Source organism: Pocillopora verrucosa, chromosome 4, assembly GCF_036669915.1.
Source record: "Pocillopora verrucosa isolate sample1 chromosome 4, ASM3666991v2, whole genome shotgun sequence".
Classification (NCBI taxonomy): domain Eukaryota; kingdom Metazoa; phylum Cnidaria; class Anthozoa; order Scleractinia; family Pocilloporidae; genus Pocillopora; species Pocillopora verrucosa.
The window spans coordinates 7217089-7236946 of record NC_089315.1 but is presented as its reverse complement, the minus strand read 5'-3'; the positions used below and the strand labels follow the sequence as shown (position 1 = coordinate 7236946).

Below are 19858 nucleotides of genomic sequence, written 5' to 3'. Positions count from 1 at the left end.
ATACCTTTGTTTTCCTCATTCATCCTTACTTTTGTCCATCAGCCCCCCTAAATGAAAATTCCTTTCTTTCTCCAACCCCCTTCAGCTTTGTGAGTCAACAATGGTGGCCACACACTACACAAAAAATCATTTCTTCACAAAAAACACTCACACTGCAGGATATATTTTTCTGTTTTTTTTTTTCTCCATATCTCTCGCAATTTCTCTCTGTTGAGGACAAGGGATTTGCAACAGCTTTGCATGAGTGTATCAAAAGATGAATTTAAGATTTGACTTGGGGAAACCAGTGGAGGTTGCTGAGATTATAAAAATAGCAAGTCTCTTACAAATTACATAGGTGACATACAAGACAGTACTGATCATATAGAAAAGGTATTTATTTACTCTTTAAGCAATCCAAATATTGTGCATGAATTTCAAACTACAACCTAGTTCACAGATACTCACTTCAAAATGTGTTGAGTGCACGACCATTTTTAAAAGAACTCAGTAACCTGGGCAAAACCATGATGGGCAGGGGGGGTGATATTGTAAGGAGAAATTAGATGCTAGTCACTAAGTATGCATATTCTCTAAACTGTTCTCCACACATTTTGTAAGGTGCTGAGATGGAGAATTCAGTTAACAATTAATCTCTGGGTGAATTAATAAATTGAACAATAACAGAGCTGATACATGTATGGCACAACAAAAGACACTTTCATGGATGCTATTCTTAATAAAATATATATTGTTTTATCATTATAAATTACAATATTTATGAAATGCATAACAATGAAGGTATGCTAGATTTGTAGTCTGTTTCATATCCCCAAAATTTTTACTCTTCTGATTATTTCTTGCTCTGGACCAGTGGCTGAATGTACTTGAATAACACAGTTTAAGTTTGAGTGTCATCTACCATCTGCTTACACAAGTAATCCGACTTCATTTTCTCCAATACTGCAAATGAATTTATAGAGGGTACATCTTAGTACAGGAGTGCATTCTTTAATTGGAGAATCTATGCCAAAGACATCAATAATGTACTTCCGGGGAACTGATCAGGACAGATTAAAGTAAAAACATCTTACTGATCAATCCACAACTAAAGTCTAGGTGATGATCTATGAAGATACACAGAGTAGACAAAAGGAAGCTGATAACAACAAAATATATATCATGACATGGAAATTAAGTGTTCATTCCAAGTAGAGAACACATGTTGCTAACTTGCCAATAGTCTAAGAAACACTGTCAGGAAAAATTGTCAATGAAAACTTAAGGTCAATTGAAGGAACTAACCTGAGCAAACTTGTGAATATGTTCCACCACAACTGGGAACATGGCAGTTACACTTTCATCAATTAGTGACTGCAAGTATTGTACAGCTTCCTCATCGCTTAGGTCCAAACGGAATTTGTCCTGAACCTAACATTTCGAAAAAAGAAATTAATTAAAATTTGTAACATTGATGTCCATGTCAGATTATGTTACAAGTAATCACATTCAACTTGGAAATTAAGGGGGAAACAATTTTAACACCTTGGATTTTACATTACTCCTGGAAATAAAGTTGCCTTTGTTGGCTGCAACTGACTATTGTGCATTCTAATTCAGTTTAAATCTCCTTGGAATCTGGGATCAATATCATTATCTGGGAAACTGCCCACCTACCCCTCCCCTAACCCAACATTAACACTAACTTGTTAACAAGAGACTGTTGTTGGGTTAGGGGAGGGGTAGGTGGGCAGTTGCACATGTATTGATCTGGAAACTGTACGATCTCTTGAAATCAAGATGCATACTTACTTTTTTCACAGTTTTGTCAGGCTCTAATGCTATATCTGGTACATTTGCATCCACCATAAGAGAAAACAAGTTCAGAATCAAGTTTGCATGCCTGAAGGAAAGAAGAACATTACATTTGTAAGCTGCATTGAATGATTTCTCCTGCATGAATTTTCATTCACCTTCCACTTGACCAAATAGAGGAAAAATAAATACTTGGTTGCTTGTAGACATCTGGATAACAGATTTTAATTTGCATGCAGTTTTTTTAGTTACTTAAGATAAAATGTTTTTACCTCCTCAAGTGGAGAAAAGCTGTGAAACATTGTTTCCGGAATGTCTGGTAAAACTCACTGGATGCTCCTCCCATGCCTTCCACCTAAAGTTAAATGAAAAAAAGTAATAACACTTTTCAAATGTTTATATAATTATACTACATTGTGGCAATTATAATTTGAAGCTTGAAGATGTGCAACCTTTTTCAAATGAATTATTGCAAAAGAAAAATTATAGCGGTAATAACAATCATAGAGAGGATGAACTGATGATTGTTTTACCATTTCTTTGCTCAGTTTCATTGGTGGTGGTAGTGGCTTAGGATCTCTTCCAAGAATGTAACCAAAGTCAATGTGAAATAGGTTTCCTGAGAATAACAATAAAGAAAACAATCCATCAATGCTACATGTAGTTTGCAATTAAGACAGTCCCTTTTTCTATAGAACTTAGCATCAAATTTCTAGGAACTGTATTCATTTGGTAATTACCTGATTTTGTGAGAAGTAGATTGTCCAGATGTCTATCTCCTACACCCAAGATGTATGTAATAACACAATAGCCAGCTTAAGGTTGAAGAAAATAAACTTTGGTCAGAATATTAAATCAGTATTATTTTAAAGATTGTTTAAGAGTGGTGCTCTTTAATCAAAAGGTTATCGATGACTGTTTTATGTATTTGGACATGGTTGTAGAAGAAACAGAGGCTCAATAATCAGGCACAATAGACTCTGATTGAAAATTTGGGTTTGAAACTAAGCTAGCTACATGCATTCCTTTCTGGAGGTAGAGTCACCTCTTTCCATTTGGGAGTAAGAATGGGTATTAGAAAACCTGATGAAATTATTGGGCTGCAAGGGATGAGGGAGGGGAGGGGAGAGGGGGGGATGGAAGGGGGCTTATGATGGACCAGCACCTCATTGGGAAGAAGCAGCGACACATCTTACTGTTTCAGGCTACAGAACAGACAGGAACAGGGATTAGCTCTGGAAGTCATAAAGCTAGTTCAGTATATGCAGACTTACCACAACTTTTAACATAAGTATCCATCACCTCCGGGCTGATTCCTAGTGGTGCACTTTCACAAGGAGCATGCCGGCGAAAGTAGTTCTGCACAAGGAAAAGTTGTCACTTAGACTATCAAGATATATTTCTTTCAATTATTTTAGATCATAGTAACTGCATATAAAGCATTAGTGGGATTTTCACTGCTGAAGGACTAGGCATGTCTTATTAGGCAGAGTTGCTGGTTGCAAATCTTTCTTCCATACCTGTATGCTTCTATCCTCATCTTTATCCAGAATTTCTGCTATAGGAGTGGATTCTATGAATTGCACAAAGCCTGAACAACAACAACAGTAATACATGAAAAAAGTAATACTTGCATTGATATATACCCTTGCAACTGCTCTAGGATTACACCTAAGATGCAGATAAACCCTTTAAACCCTAAGTGATCAACATCTAACCTCTCCACACAGTCACACAGCTAAATCATTCATCAAGATCATGAGAATAAAGGAAATGATAAGTACCAAAGTAAATGTATGGACAAATTCATGGAAAAAATGGATACTAATGTTATGGTGTAAAGGGTTGAAGAAAATTAAATATTAACCATTTATTCATACAACATGATTATTATTAGGTTTAATCTCTTAACTTAAAAATCCTGCATTCACATTCAATTGTAACTTAATTTTTTTTTAAATCCCAGCTAACATTCTTTAAGAAAAAAAGACATAGGGGCCATCTGTTTTTCTTCTTGGGATTGCAAATCCAAGCCCCTCAATATTTCTTCTCACATTCTGGAACTTAATACGTACATGTACATAAATTTTTGAGATTTAGGAGGTGATTGTAAAGTGAATACTTTCTCTTTCTTTGAAATCAACTAAACAACTGCTAAAGAATAGCTAAAAGAAAAAAGAAAAAAAAGCAGCAACAGAGAAATCATGTGAGGAGGGACTGACCATGGCTTCCACTTGTTGCCAGCACCTTGTATGGAGTCAATTTCAGATCTAAGTTTTCTTTCATTAAGAGCTGCAATACAATAAAAAATATCATAGAGTGAAGACATTTTAAGTTATAGCTGGGTTGCAATGAATTGTACAAGTTTTATTGTGGTACACAAAGCAATTGTGCATACCTTATCCATGAGCCTTATAATCTGAAGAATCAACTGATCTTGTCGCAAGTCATCACCATTCTTGAAAATTGTCTGGTAAGGAAAAAGTGGTAATCAACAAAACAAGAGTTTTATTCTCCACACCAAACAAGACATAGGATTGTTTAAGTTTAACTTGAAATTGATGAAATTTGTTCATTAACAGAAGGTAGAAGTGATGGTTGATAAAAAGATATCTGTCAGCTGTTTCAGCCCATGAAATTAGACTTGCTCAGAGGTTTCTCTCTAGTTTGACTCTTTAAAGTAATGGGGACTAGATTCAACTGGAGTACTGATTTATTTAACTAGCTCTCTCTCTGAAAAAACTTACATTTATCTTTAAAAACACCAGTGCAGAGTTCATAACAGATGGAAATCACATTGTTTTGAGGTTATGATGTTCCTTAAATGAATGATCAAACTTTCAAAAATATTACTAACCCTAAAATTGATTGCTGCCAGTTCTGCTTTATGTTTTTTTTTCAATACAACTATTTTTTTAAAATTTTGCTTACAGTTTTGTAACCACACTAACCACATATTCTCGATCATCCAATGTAAGAAACGTGAGTTTACAAGGCATGAGGTGGCTCTTGAAAAGCCAGGCTTTTTCTGGAACAGATGAAATAAAATTGAACTGAGTGTTTTGTTACTTTGCTCAGATAAATGGGAATGGGAATAATAAAAATAATACATTAACAATAAATTGGATTTCGCAATGGACCTTCCACTAGGTAGGTCTTCTTGTCTACTGTTTCTAGGTCAAATTGGAATTTAAAATGTGGGTTTTTATGGAGGGAGAAAAGCTGGAGGACCCCAAGAAAAACCCTCGGAGTGAGGACGAGAACTAAGAACAAACTAAACCAACAAGTGGTTGGAGGTTAGCACTTCCATCTCTGTGCCATCCCTGCTCTTCTTATAGATTCCTATTCAGTCAGAAATTTTTAATCAGAGTCCTTCTTTTGCAGAAAATTAAACAGAAACAAAAGGGCAAACATCAGTTTTAAAGTTACGCATTTTAATATTAAAACAAAAAGGAAAAACAAGTCACTGATTTCTTAAAAATATTCACATACTGTCCTCTGGAGTTCCCACTATGATTCCCTTGATTTTGATTTCTGGATCAAGAAGGAGAGGTATTGGTCCAAATGAAGTCAACTCAGGAACATCAAGCAGGTCTCTTAATCTGTGTATCTATTGAAAAGGGAAAAAAATTCAAATTGTAAAATTTAATATGAATGCTTTCAATGGAGAGTCTGTTAGTGGAGAAAATGCTATAAGGGATGCAAATTGTTTATTTTAAAGTTCTTGAAGTCTAAAATATTTTCTGTCAGTCCAAAATGATTTCAAGTTCTAATAATTTGTTTAGTTTGTACATCCCTATGCTGCAGAAAATTGATCATAATTTATATGTCTTGTATCCCATTCAATGACACTAACCTTTTTGTTGCGACCACCCCCAAACTGTGACACCTCCTTCATGAGTCTGACAATATGGTTGACGAATTGCTGTTGTTTGCCCAACATGTTCCGCCTAACTGTGCACTCCCACCCACCCTGGAACAAAGGAGAAAACAACTACTTCAACAGCCATAATTATCTAAATTGTTGATTCTGCTAGCATACCAAGCCTAAAAAAAAGATTTCTGCTCTCAAGCTTATAGCCAACAATGCCAAAATATATCCCAGTTTCCACAGCTTCCATGCCTTCTGCAGATCTGAAGAAACTAGAAGTATTGATACTCCCTATGAATGGCTTGCTGATTCATTGCAGAGTTCTTTGAAGCATTTCATCAGCCTTCCCTGACAGTTCACCAACTGGTACATATTTGTACTCCTGGGTGGAGGGAGGCAGTGTAAAAGTTCACCCTTTCACTCCCAACATCTACACATCAACTCTCTGCACTGTTGGCTATGCTTTTCCTAAGAATATGAGCTATGAGAGTTTGGTGTTTTATCAAAGAATTTCCCAATAATTATATTTTTTTCCTTCTTATCACCTCTCTGCTTGGAAATGTGACAATACTGTTTGGAGAAATTTCTTGGTTACTCCTTCAGGTAAGTTTGAACCCAGACCTCCCAACCCAGATTCCAGCATGATCACCCTGCCATCATGTCTCCCATAACAAAAAACAGAGATCTTTAAGTTAGTTATTTATTCATGAAGTAAGCACGAGTTGTACAAACCTTCATCAATGCCTGACTAAATCTCCTCATCACATTTAAATACATTTCTCCTTCCTTTGTGTCCTTTCCTTCATTACATTCAACAAATAAATACCTAAAAAAAATTGACAAGAAAAAATATTTCATCTATTAGAAAAAATTAATAAATTAAAAGTTTACACTTTTAGTGGTACAAGAACATATACCATCACTATTTTTTCTTTAAGGAAGTCAGCTTGGCAGGTTGATTTATTGTCAAATATTAAAAATTTTTCCTCTCAAAGAGCAGTGTAACATTCACCCTGTTACACCCTTCCCAACAATAAAGATAAGTCCTTGAGATATAGAATTGGATTTGACAGGAAAGAGAAGCACCTGTCAAGGCTGATCAAGTTCTATGTGAACAACTGTAGTAAATAAGTTTCTTATCTCTGCCATGGCTCATCTTGCCTACTGAAATGTATTCCAAGTTCATCTTGCCCTAGGTTTATTGCCATTTATGTTTAAAAAAAAAAAAAAAAGCAAAAAAAGTTCCCCTTTAAATTATATTTACATTGTAGGATTGCCTCACCAATAAAAATAGTTTGCTAGGGTGTCACTTCTGCAGGCTCTCAAAATGAGGAATGAGGCCAAATCTGAACCCTAGATGATAGATTCAAGACTTCAGTCAATGTAAAAATCAATCATTATAGACCACTCTCATGCCTATCTACAGGGAAAACTTGAATTGCTAACCAGTATTCAAACCATCAGAGGCTGTGTGAGTCTTACTTAGAAACTATTCAAGTGGGTAGAATGTTTTCATGTTGGTATACAAAAAAAGGAAAGCTATTAATAATTTGCACTAAATCACTATACTGGGAAAAACCTTAGATTATCATGTGTTTGTGAACATGCTTCAAAAATATATTTCAAATAGCCTCTATTTGGCTTAAAATATTCTCTCAGGAAATTGTCTGTCCCACAAAATTTAAAGTTCTCCTTGAGCTTTGCTCTGGCTTGGAAAATGGTTTGTTTTTCCCTTCATATCATTTCTGTAAACCAAGATTTGAGCATATTCTTGCCAAAGGAAAGTAATTATTTATGTATGGAAAATATCTTCCATTTTCTAACCTCTTCAGTATCTTTGACTATTGCAATACCTTCAGCATCTGATGGAAGAGAGACATATACATAAATGCCTTGTGATTACCTGACCAATTGTACTTTTTGTATTTATTTATTGAATTGTTTTACTACCTTGTGTTGGTATTGTCTCTGCTGTTTGACTTTCAGTGTTGTCCTGGAGCAGACTATCAACAGTGTTCTCAGTAAGTTTTTCTTCCTCATCTGATAGAGCGTCATAACGCAATGCTTGGACAAGTTGGAGAAGATAGAGCAGCAAGTCCTATTAAATTATCAAACAGGCCTTGATTACATGTATTATCATTAAAAAATGGTTTTGGATGATCATTGGTCCAATAATCGATCAATCAATTGCACAACAGTCAGTTGATCTGTAAGTCAGTCAGTCACTTAGTCAAACAGTTCATCAGTCTGTCCCAATTTCTCTACAAGTTGGTGTTGTAAAGTCTATCAATAATCCAGTCACACAGTCACAACTTCATTGAAATACATTTCACAACATTGACATTCTTAGTTAACATACAGTCCTGCAGCCATGCCAACCAAGTCCCATGATAAATGCACACACAGAGAAATGACACTTCATGTGTGCTGATCAGCATGTAACCCCTTACATCATCATTGGCCTCCTTCAGTCTTGAGACAGCATACTGTCTGACTGCTCTGTTGGTAAACTGAGAGGACAACAACTCCAAAGCATCTTCAACATCCATTGGGTTCCACTTTCCTAAAAGTTCTTGAGCCTGAAGAGCAGAACAATTAAATATTGTTAGTGCTAAGATCTCTTAATTGGCTTTTGTAAAATTCATTGATGGAACTATTAAATCAGAAGTTAGTTTTTGTTAAGTTTTGATCCCCATCTTTTTATCTCTATTAAATAAAATAAATAAATAAATGGGAACTCAGCAAAGGACATTCCACTAGGTGGCTCTTCTTTTCCACTGCTTGCTGGTTCAATTGGAATTTGGAATGTTGGTTTTGTGGAAGGAGGAAAACCAGAGGCACTAGAGAAAAACCCTCAAAGCAAGCACATGAACCAACAACAAACTCAACCCACATGTACATGTGATGCCAGGTCTGCAAAACCAAACCCAGGCCACACCAGCAAGAGGTGAGTGCCCCCCCCCCCCTTGCCATTTTACCAATTTGTACCACCTCTATTGGTAAGTACAAATAAAAGACTAAAAAAAATTGATTTCAAAGAAGTATGAGTTCACTTTCAAATAGTTACTTTAAATTGCTCTTCCTGTACACTCAAGTTAAGGAAACTAATTCACACCTGTCTGGCTTCCTGTGGCTGAGTCCAATCCACACATTTAAGAAACTTGGTCAATGCCTGGAAATTAAAGGAAAATAGCTCAAAAAAATTTTTTAATTATCAGGTATTATAATATCCTTTTGATTCCATTTACAAGTTCATTTGTCAAACAAAATAACTTTTACTGGTTTGATATCCACATGTCACCTTTTTCTGATTAGTGAGGTAAAATCGGAACTGCCACACTAAATCTTTCTCTTCTGATGTGAGCACTTTGGTAGAAGGATAACCCACAATTTGCTGAAAGAAAGAAGAGTCATTCAATTTTGGGTAATTAGATATATTACATATTAAAGTTTCAAAAATTAGTTGACGTTGGCATTGTCAGTGTGATGTGCTCAAATCAAATGGTCTAAGGTTGAGCATTGGTAGGTAAATTTAACAGTAGAGATAAGTGGCCCACAAGGTGCTTGAGCTCATCTTGGTCTCTAAGGCATGAATTGACTGGGAGTATTTTTGCTAACCCTGGATGGGCTGCTTGAACATCCCTAGTTACACCCCAACATTTTGTCAGGTTTTACTGAAAGCTATCTGGTACTTATTTATACTTCTGAGTAGAGAAAGGCATTGTGAGGATAAAGTTTTATGCCCCAAAACATGACACAATGTCCCAACCAAGTCTCAAACCTGCATTTCTTGACCAAGAGTTAAAAGTGCTAACTATTAGGGCAGCAAGTCCTCCACAAACCTTGTAGAAGTGCTATACATAAATTCCTATTTTGTCTTATTTCTTCACTGATTAATTTTTAATTATTTACTAGCAAATTGTAAGTTAAGGGAAAATAGATGAAAATTAAGGAGGGGTGGGGTAGGGTAGGGGTAACAAGGCACTCCAAAAAAATTAGGATACATTTTATGGTCAGTGAGTGGCAGTTACATTCATTTGGCTGCCAACAGTAAAAAGACAGAACACCTTCAGATTATGCATTCGCTATAACAAAAATAAACAAATATCTTGGTCCATACATTTAATTGATCCCTGGTTTTTGCATTCGGTTTAAGCTCTCTTGAAACTGTTCCACTTCTTATACTTCTGACGAGCTTGTGATGTTTTAGTTCAACAAGGTTATCCTAAATCAAAGGAAGCAAACTTGACTTCAGAAAAAGAAAAAGTTAGCCTTTTTTCTGAAAAGCAAGTAGTTAATGGCAAGGGTAGTCCACAGATAAAGCCAAGTGGAAACCTAAAAACAACATTTCAATACCAACAGAATTTCCGGATCAGGAACTCTCACAATCTCTGGATGAGTACAGACATAATCAACATCATCGGCGTCCTGAGACAAGAGAAGAAAAGGGTCAATGAGGAGGCCTAAAAATAAAAAAAAAAACCAGGGCCAGGTTGTTCAAAGCTGGGTTAAGATAAACCTGGGAGAGTGTGAAACATGATTTTAGATCAAAAAGCTTTAAAAAGAAAATTCAGTATAATTCATTAAATGTTTACAATTTGATGATTGGATGCTCCATTAAGAAAAGAGAAAAAAAATTCCAAGAAGGCTTTTGAACAAATGAATAAGGAAACCTGGATCAAAATTTTAGGTTAGTGCTAATCAGCCCTCAAACAATTGGGCCCAGATTATCAGCTAAGGTTCTTACATGTTTGATTTTAATGGTAGCAAAAAAGGCTAGAGTTTTAAATTAACATTTAAAGAAACTGTGCCAGTGAAAGTCACTTATTTAAATATGTGGTTTATATATAAATATTTTCCAACACTATTCACATGATGAGAGTGAATTATATTATGTTAAGTAGTTAACCAACTTCATTCTTATTGAAACTAAATATTTCTGTTCTTAATCATGTTCTTTGTGATTCCACAACTTCACCAGAAAACATATTGTCTAAAAGAAGATTACCTGAGCATCTGAATCTAATAATTCTTGATCAGAAGGTTTGATCAAAGCTGTGATGCAACTAATTCCCATGGGTGAATATAAACATGATCAAACCAACATAAAAAACTGAAACTCAGCTTGGGTGAGTATCTCTGTTTAAAAATTTTACCTTTGAAAACTGGTAAAATACAACAATCTAGCAGCATGGGGTAGAAACTGAAGAAGCACAATAATTAAAAATGGAGCAGTATTGTCAGACTTTACTTCAAGGAAAGAGGAAATGATTACAGAGAACCGTGAATTAATAATGAGAACAACTTTGCATTATTCTGAAACATTAAGTTGTTTTTCACCAGCTGTTTTATAAGAGGACATAATCACACTCTCAGAGTAAAATATTTATGATCAAACATTATATTTCTTGAATGAAAATCACATAAGATTTTATCATAATTTCATGGTAATTCCACATGATGGATTTAAAATAACTGGTTGAGTCTTATCTAACCAGCACACAAACCATCAAAGAGCAGGTGTTACTTGAAGATGTGATGTGGCCCTAGTCTGTTTGTATTATGAATGTGTAAGAGTAAATATACTTAATATGCATTTTCAAGTTATTAATTTATTGGTTACAATAGGGATGACAGTCAACCAATCACCTTTTCAAAATGAACCACAGAATACTCTAAACCATCAGAGTGGATCCGAGGAAACTTGATCATTAGAAACATAAAATTGGAGTTTCGCTTTTCCCTCTGCAAAGAAACAAAACCAAGAATTTTTTACTATTTGTATTAAAAAAAAAACAATCATGTAACATGGACCTACAATAACCTTGAATGTTTAAGCAAATAACAGAATTCAAATCCCACTCATACAGATGTAAAATTAGTTTCTGATATTTGATCCTACCGGTTTCTCTCTAAGAGTGAGTTTGTTGAAATATAGAAGTCATTTTAAAGTGATCTTGTTATCCCACTTATTTAATCCATCCTTTACGCCCTAACATCAGTATACATATTCTCCATACTGTTCTCCATATATTTTCCACGGTGCCAACATGGAGAATTTGTTTAACAATCAAGAGCTTTCTTAGTTTGTGATCATTTCCTTTATTCTCATGACCTTAATGTTTGATTCAACAGTGACACTGTAGGGAGAAATTAGATGCCAATTATTCTTACACATTTATGTGTAAAAGGAAAACTTTTCCAATTCTATGATAGGCTTTGAAAATAATGCTACAAAGTAGAGATTCCTTACTAGGGAAAATCTCACCTCATTCACCATTTCAATTTCTCTGAAAGTGAGGCGGTCCAACCAATCCACCTTGAGCATTCGACCCTTGTGATGTTTCTTACTTAGCTGTTGCCAAGCGAAGAGAAGAGGAAAAATTACAAAGACGTTATAATGAGACTGACTACCTAGAAGCCATAGCCTTAACCCTTTACACCCTAAGGTCAGTATGTATATTCTCCATACTGTTCTCAGCACATTTTTTTTAAGGTGCTGACAAGGAGAATTTGTCTAACAATCAAGAGCTTCCTTACTTTTATTCTCATAACCTATATGTGTGATTCAAGGGTGATATTGTGAGGAGAAATTAGATAATAGTCACTCTTAGGAGTTAAAGGGTTGGGACTCTGATACTTGGATTGTTGGATTAAAGTAGTGATAACAAATTTGATAATCCTTAGTGAATGAGGTTGAATAAAATATTATAATTATAGTGATTTGCCAAAGGCAAGCATATGGCAATGTGTCAAAACAAACACTTTTGATTAATCTCTTCAAATCACCTCTCAATAATTACCTTAGCTAGCCTGCTCATTTGATCTTCACCAGTAGTAGACTTTCCTGGAGTGGAGGTTGGCCTCTGACCATCAGCTTCTACTCCAGGCCACACCTTTAGATCATGCATGCCACGGCGCTGAGTCCTGTATACAAATTCAAATGAGTTACCATCGTGTTGCAAATAGAAAAGAATATTTTAAAGCTAAGTGCCAAATGAAATTCTGTGCTTTTTTAGTTTAAATAGATGGGAATTATTTCTCCCAAATTATGAATATCGAAGGAAACTGTTGTGCAGTGTCAGCAGGCAAATAAGAAAATTACCATATGATAATTCTTATTGTATAGATTGTAACAGGTGAATGTGCGGCTGGGAATCCTCCTGTGATAGAGGGCCAGACTGCTAATATCTTGAATTTGCAGAATTTTTAACAGGACTTAGACTGGGATCAATGCTCAACAAGTTTGCTTAAAAATTGCCAAAAGTATTCAAGATTCTCTTGGCCGATACAAAACCCTGTGTCTTACCAGACAAAAAGTATTTTTTTGCAAATATTTGACAATTTTTTATTGATTACATTAGTTGGTTAACAATGTTAAACTAAAAGGCAGGTAAACCACCAAGAAGACTTTGGAAAAGTAGATGTTTGGAACTCTGACCAAATAATTCCATCTGGACCAAACCCTGCCTCTTTTTCACTTTCCTGTCTACAAAGTCACCCATTTCACCTTCCCCTTCCAAGGTAATGAGATACAGTGAACTTACCCATATTTACCAAAAAGCGACACGGTTGTTCCACCAACTGGGATGGCTTTCCTTGGACCATACACATCCCAGATTGTAAAACACACTTGTGCATGGCGAGGAATATCAGGGTATTTGATGGGTAACTTGAGCCACTCATTCCAACTAAAAAAAATTGTTTGTAGAATGTTAATATGTTTGTTTCTAGAAAACAAAATACAAGGTCCATCCAATTTGAGCAATTTTGTTTCTTGTATGACATTATAATTTTTATTTTGCATACTTCACAATAGCCAAATAACATTACTCACATAATACAATAATTAAGTCTACAATATAAGTTTCAAATGTTTTCCCAACTCAGTGGTATAAAAAAAGGTTCGTAATGTTTAAAAGATAGTGGATGGTTGTTCAACCCTTAAACTCCCCGAGGTGATTAACATGTAACTTAACCCTCATAATAACCATAGATCATCCAGCAAACATGTAATGAGAAAACTCAAACTTATCAAGAAGAAGTTATCTTCACCTAATGTCAAATTCTCATTTTTGCAGAGAATTGCAAAGGATTGAATCACAATTAGTTTTAAGTTTTGAATCTGATTGGTTGAGAAGGTAGAACAAGTTTTCTGGATCACAGAGCAAAGAAAGCAAAACCAAAGTAATCATGGATTTCCTTCCAAACTCAATTGTAAACTGATCTTGACTAACTTTATATTGATTATCATCTCTTCTTGGTACTTACTTCCATCTTGTACTGAATGGTTTATAAGATGTTCTTGTAGGAAGACATAGTGGTTGACCATCGGCAAATACTTGACAAGTGACATATAAATCAGAACATTCGCTAAAACATAAAATGATTTTGCTACTTTGAGTAAAAATTGTTTAATTTGGAACTGATAATACTTCAACATGACCAAAGCATTATTACTTTACCCAGGAATTTTTTTCACTAACCCTTTAACCCCTAAGAGTGACAAGCTCCTAATTTCTCCTTACAATATCTCCCCAAAATCACAGGTCGAGGTTGCAAGAAAATAGGAAATGATCACCAACAAGAGAAGCTCTTGATTGTGAAATAAATTCTCCCTTTCAGAACATTAGGAAATATGTACAGGATAGTAAGGAGAATATGACTACTGATGTTAAGGTGTAAAGGGCTTACTAAAGTTTCAAGTTGTAGAAAAGGAGGAGGGGGGATAACAGAGGCTCTTTAGAACCTTGAAGGATTTAATAGTAGAGGGATCAAAATATAAAGGCAGGTTGGTTTATCAGAAACTCCAAGCTTTGAATGGGGATGGAAAGACAGATAGGAGAGGAAGTGGAAGGCTTGTAGGAGACTGGAATTCTTGCATTGGAATGGTGGGTGGGGCACATAACAGAGGGAGGGATGCTTAGTAAAAAATTGAAGCTCTGAATGGCGAAAAAAGAGACAAATAAGACAGGTAAAGGGATTAATAGAACATTTATTTGACCCTTTAACTCCCTGATCAAATTTGTAGTTCTCCTTACCATCAACCATACAATTCTTATAATATTATTTCAGAGAATTCAGTACTGGATCCACTAATTATTCCCAAATAGATATTTTTCTTTATTCTCATTACTTATCTGGTTGATATTGTATAGATGTTGTAAGGAGAAATTCTGTCTTGGTCATTCATGGGAGTTGAAGGGTCAATAAGAAATGCAATTAACAAGTAGTTACCCTTGAACTTCTGAGTTTTATTGCAGTTCTGCAAAAACTCAAATAATTGACTGGGCTAGTTTGCAAAAAATCTTTTCAGGAACTTTTGGAACAAATGAGGTTGCACTTTTTTTTACTATCAATTATCTTCTCACCTTTCATAAGCTCCTGAATATCTCAGTTGTGGATCATCTAAAAGCTCCTTGTACCCTTTACGTTCTCTCTTTCCTTCTAATGTACATCTAAAAGGTAAATTTTGAACCATTATGTCCCTTAAAATCACCATCTGCAAAATTACTTTTAGCACTAAGAACCACTTTGAAGAAGAACACTCAGTAATCAAATTCAAGAAACCTTCTTATATTATATTTGAGTTGAAGTATGGTGTAAATTCTCATTCAATGTTTAGACATATTTGTCCTAAAGCAAACCTTTGCCTTGTATTGATCACTGAATTCAGTTCAATGCATTGTATGAATATGTATCTTATTTTTGTTTATTGTGAGTAATGTAGTGTCTTATCATAAGTTATGTATTGTTACTAGGTTGGTCACTGCATTCTAATAATATAATAATAAATAATAAAGGAAAGCCTATTTTCCAAAACATCATAGGTATTTTTCTGGATTGCACGCTGAAAAAAATATAATTGCAATATCTAATATCATTAATGGAAGTAATAAACCATGCTTGTTGATGAGAGGTTTAAAAAGAACACATTGCACGCTCTTTTGAAAAATTTCCTGTGAATTTGTATTTTCGTTTGTATTTTGTTGCACATCGCGAGATATTTTAAAAATCCAAACACTTCTTGATTATAAGAAACTATCGTATTTCAAATAGTCACTTCCATTTAAGTAAAATCTTATAGAGCAACTCAGTGTGCAGTGATCCCAGGCATTGATGTGTGACAGACATTCAGCTGAGAGAGTTGTACAAACCAGCTGATGTCACACTGTCTCTCAGTGGATGAAAAAATCACTGATATTTCCACGATCTTCCAATCATTTCGATATATACCGAATTGAAGCGTTTGCATTATTCTGACTTACACTTTAAGCTCGAGATTTGTGTCCAAATCACTGCTGTAAACATAGTAAAATTTCTCTTGGTTCGAGTTTGGGTCTACCATCTTTGTTTTTCCACTTTCCCGCCTGCGCCTGCATACTTTCAGTGGTAGGTTCTAAAATAAATATGCGTATTGTTCTTCTGCGCTTTATTTATTTAAACATGGTGGACAAAGTCTCGTGTCTCTTGATTAAATTTCGGTTGAAGTAACTTTACTCGACAAAAATGACTCGTTTTGCTCGTCCTGCCAAGAAGACAAGTCTTGAAGCAACACCCTGGCACGAGCTTGTTAACTCAGGTGGTAAGCGTTGAGCTTTCGTATAAGTCATCGAAAGGAGAGATTTAATTTCATTAGATTGCACGTGTTGATAGCCTCATTTTGAAGATGAATCGATCCATTAAATTTCTTGCCCTTTAACTTAGGTAACCAAAGCTCAACTACAGCGAGCAAAGACAGTTTTAAAACGGCTGAGAAGAAAGTTGAAATCGCTGGCCTTAAACGAAAGAAGAAATTCAATCGTGATGATGGTGCCACTGAGCCGAAGATTGCAAAGAAGCCAAAAAGTAAAAAGCTTTCATTTACAGGAGATAATGACTACAGCACTGGATCTAAGATTTCAAAGTCAGAAAGCTGGAAAGCTCAAAGTGGAGGAGTTGGCGATAAAGGAAACGAAAACTCTAGTTTTAGCAAGAAAGGCACAAAGATTAGAGTGAAAAGACCAGGAGTGATATCAGAAAGAGACTTCAGTGGAAAAATGAGAAACAAGAAATTTCAGAAGAAAGGTTATTTACAGACAGGCATTAAAAAGCTGAATAGAAAAATATCCACTGATGGAAGTAGGAAGGAAAGTTATGATAAAAAGCTCGAAGCAAGAAGGAAACGAAGAGCAAAAGGAAAGGTAATTTATGGTTATGTGAATAAGAAGGAGGTGAATAACTTGAATTCTTGCCAATGCCCTTACTTAAAATTACCTCTATAACCAAAAAAATGTGTGTCATTTCTTTCTTGCAGTTTTATACACCCAGCTGGTGATGGTTCATGAGTAGGATTATTTTTTAAGCAAAGAAACATCTTAACAACTTTACTATCTTTTTTCCTCAGTGTGAGCCTAAAATTTACCAATTATTGGACTCTCTTGTGCCTGAAAATAAGTTTTGATTACCTTTTGGCTTACATTTTCATAAATTAAATTTTAGAACCTGTCATCACAGTCCTTACATTGTCACTATACACTTAACTCTAATGATAACCTTTGTTGAGGTCATTAAATCAATGGTCACTTTCTTATACAACCATTCTTCTCTAGGAGTACTGCTACTTGGATGATCACATTAACTGATTATAAAGTTATTTCTTAACTCATAAATCTGGTTCTCTGAAAAGCTAAGCTTTACATTGCCAGAGTTTTCTGAACAGGCACATGTATAAATAGTATGTGCTTGGTGAAAGATATAATATAAAACCTTGCCATTAGTAATTTTCCCTTTCATATCAAAATGCATGCAGACATGTTTTCATTGCCGTCAAACTGGTCACCTGGTTGCAGAATGCCCGATGGCACAGAGCTCTGAAGTTGGTGTTGGAAATTGTTACAAATGTGGATCCTCACAGCACACTACTAAGAATTGCAAGAGCAAACAAAACAGTAAGTTGATTGAGTATTTTTGGATTGTATTGGAGATTACAACAAGAAGTCTGGTTACTTATTGGTAAAGGTCATGGTTTTGTTTTTGTAATGCTAGGATCCTTTAGAGCACTTGAACATGACCTTTGTCAACTCTGGTTCTTGACCAAGATGCTTAACTTGTACAATGCTATTTTCCATCTAGGGTAGAAAGGGGTAGAAATTTGCACTGAGAAACTGACATTCCATCCAACAGAAGAAGCAACACCTCAGTATTTCATGATTTTGGTCATTGGAGTCATGTGTGGACTTTTTGTTTAATGTTTGGAACAAGCAACTGATATTCTTTTCCAGAGAAGCACACACGAAACTTTGTCTGCTTGGTTCCCCTATGAGACTTAAAGAAAGTATATTTTTTTGACATATTGTCTCATATGTTTTTGTTTCCTATAGATTCAGACCTTCCTTTTGCAAAGTGTTTTATCTGTGGGGAAACAGGTCATATAGCAAGAGCATGCCCTGACAACCCTAAAGGACTCTATCCTAATGGTGAGACTTGTGTTCAGATAGGTTTTGTTGTTATGTAGACTACAAGCAGTCCCACTTTTTTTTCAAGAAAGTCTGTTGTGAAAGTGAAAAAAAATCAGTTAAAAATAAAACTGATGTCAGCAGGCTGTGCCGAACTGTTGTAGTGAGGTGTAGCGCTAACATCTTTTTTTTTTTTTTTTTTTGCTGATTGTTTTTTTAATTGGTGCAAAAAATCCTAACAAAAGGAAGGGGGAATGGCAATGGGTCTAGTTGTTGTGATAAAAATTTGTACACCTTTTCCTCTCCTTTTGAGAAGTGTATCCTGATAAGTTTTTCTTTTCAGGTGGAGGATGTAAGATTTGTGGATCAGTGGAACATTTTCGAAGGGACTGCCCTGAACTAGCTAGAAACAAATCAAACACAGGTGACAAATTACTGTTACTACCTTAATGAATTTTTTTCAATCATTATGAACAAATCCCCTGTTTTTTTTTCTCGCTTATCATTTTACATCATATACTCACTTTTTCAGGCAGTATTACTCTTCAAGAAATATAAACTTTGGTCTTAAATAGGTCTCTACACTTCACCACACATATTTTAAAAAGTAGAAAATTATTTCAAAGTTGAATAGAGAGTGATGAATTTGTGTCAAAGTTTTAGTCACATTTTTTTTCAGTGACCACTACACATGCTGGATACATAAACAGTAAAAAGGGACATTACAGTGCAGATGCTGAGTTAGAGGACCCAGGAGGTACTTCCATCAGAGTACCAAAGAAAAAAGGGACTGAAGTTGTCAAGTTTTAAAAACGCAACTGAACTTCTGATTAACCCTTTACACCCTACTATCAGTATCCATATTCTCCATACTTTTCTCCATACATTCTTGAAGTGCAGACAAGGAGAATTTATGTAACAATCAAGAGCTTCTTAAGTTGGTGATCATTTCCTTTATTCTTGCAACTTTAATAAGTGATTTTGGGGTGAATCTGTGAGGAGAATTTAGATGCTGCTCACTTGTTTCTCCTTTTTAATCAAGTTTTTGTCTTTGTGATAAAATGAAGCAGTCCTCTATCAGTGGATAGGAAGTTCATCCAATATAAAAATGTTCTTTTTAAAAAGGCATTGATACGCTAAAACAGTAAGTCCATTTTCACTTGGGAAAAGTAGTAAAAAATAAAGAAATTGTCACAATTTAACCAAACTTAATCGTATGCCTATTTTCTTTTTATATAAATGTCATTTTGGTTGTTTAGTGAGTTTTGACCCAAAAGAGGATGTTATCCTTTACTAGTTGTTACCCAAGGTTACTGAATGATAATTACCGTAGATCAGATTACCGGTTTTCGCGGTTTTTTACGAATTCCGAACGAGTCAGGGAAGTTGGAGATCACGCCCTTTTCAAGGTTGGCATGTTATTTTGAAAATAAGGGTCTTCGTTTTCGGGTCTTTGTTCATAAAACCAGGTTTTAATGCATGCTTTATCATTATTAAAAAGATTTAAAACTGGAGCTAGATATTTTTGGCGAAAAAAAAATCATGATAAATTAAGAAAATAGTGGGGTCTTTGTTTTTGGGTCTTTATTTTCAGGTCTTTGTTTTTGTTACAGGCGAAGGAAAAAACAAAAAAATGTGACTGGGTGTCATAAAGTGCACAAAATAACAAAACTTCTTAACGAATCTTAGTCTGAAAATCTCAAATGGAGTGAAGTGAAATACCGATGCACTCCAGACAAATGATTTTTTACTTCTT

The 19858-nt window shown here is 35.1% G+C and overlaps 2 protein-coding genes across 2 annotated transcripts; one reads left to right on the top strand and one right to left on the bottom strand.

The window, feature by feature from the left end:
• Positions 1-359: 359 nt before the first annotated feature.
• LOC131786147 (phosphatidylinositol 3-kinase catalytic subunit type 3) lies at positions 360-16028 on the bottom strand. The gene is made up of 29 exons (XM_059103157.2): positions 15934-16028; positions 15037-15123; positions 13937-14038; positions 13213-13356; positions 12469-12592; positions 11934-12020; positions 11315-11410; positions 10022-10093; positions 9786-9890; positions 8967-9059; positions 8781-8837; positions 8116-8244; positions 7616-7763; positions 7490-7527; positions 6948-7018; positions 6398-6491; positions 5651-5767; positions 5287-5404; positions 4746-4822; positions 4193-4264; positions 4017-4086; positions 3315-3385; positions 3069-3153; positions 2535-2609; positions 2328-2413; positions 2067-2149; positions 1792-1882; positions 1285-1410; positions 360-942 (listed from the first exon to the last, which is right to left on the bottom strand). The coding sequence occupies exons 1-29, from the start codon at positions 16011-16013 to the stop codon at positions 928-930; spliced, it is 2613 nt and encodes an 870-aa protein (XP_058959140.1). The 5' UTR covers positions 16014-16028; the 3' UTR covers positions 360-927.
• An 82-nt stretch (positions 16029-16110) lies between these two features.
• LOC131786155 (pre-mRNA-splicing factor CWC22 homolog) lies at positions 16111-19309 on the top strand. The gene is made up of 6 exons (XM_059103169.2): positions 16111-16250; positions 16373-16848; positions 17457-17595; positions 18028-18123; positions 18446-18526; positions 18782-19309. The coding sequence occupies exons 1-6, from the start codon at positions 16175-16177 to the stop codon at positions 18910-18912; spliced, it is 999 nt and encodes a 332-aa protein (XP_058959152.2). The 5' UTR covers positions 16111-16174; the 3' UTR covers positions 18913-19309.
• The last annotated feature ends 549 nt before the right edge of the window (positions 19310-19858 follow it).

Bases quoted from the DNA above. Each gene is read 5' to 3' on its own strand.
- LOC131786155 (XM_059103169.2), top strand. From the start codon at position 16,175: ATGACTCGTTTTGCTCGTCCTGCCAAGAAGACAAGTCTTGAAGCAACA. The intron at 17,596-18,027 runs GTAAGTTGATTG...TGTTTCCTATAG, and splicing joins TTGCAAGAGCAAACAAAACA to ATTCAGACCTTCCTTTTGCA. The intron at 18,124-18,445 runs GTGAGACTTGTG...TTTTCTTTTCAG, and splicing joins TAAAGGACTCTATCCTAATG to GTGGAGGATGTAAGATTTGT.
- LOC131786147 (XM_059103157.2), bottom strand. From the start codon at position 16,013: ATGGTAGACCCAAACTCGAACCAAGAGAAATTTTACTATGTTTACAGC. The intron at 7,764-8,115 runs GTAAGGGGTTAC...ATAATTTAATAG, and splicing joins TGAAGGAGGCCAATGATGAT to GACTTGCTGCTCTATCTTCT. The intron at 3,154-3,314 runs GTATGGAAGAAA...TTCCTTGTGCAG, and splicing joins ATGAGGATAGAAGCATACAG to AACTACTTTCGCCGGCATGC.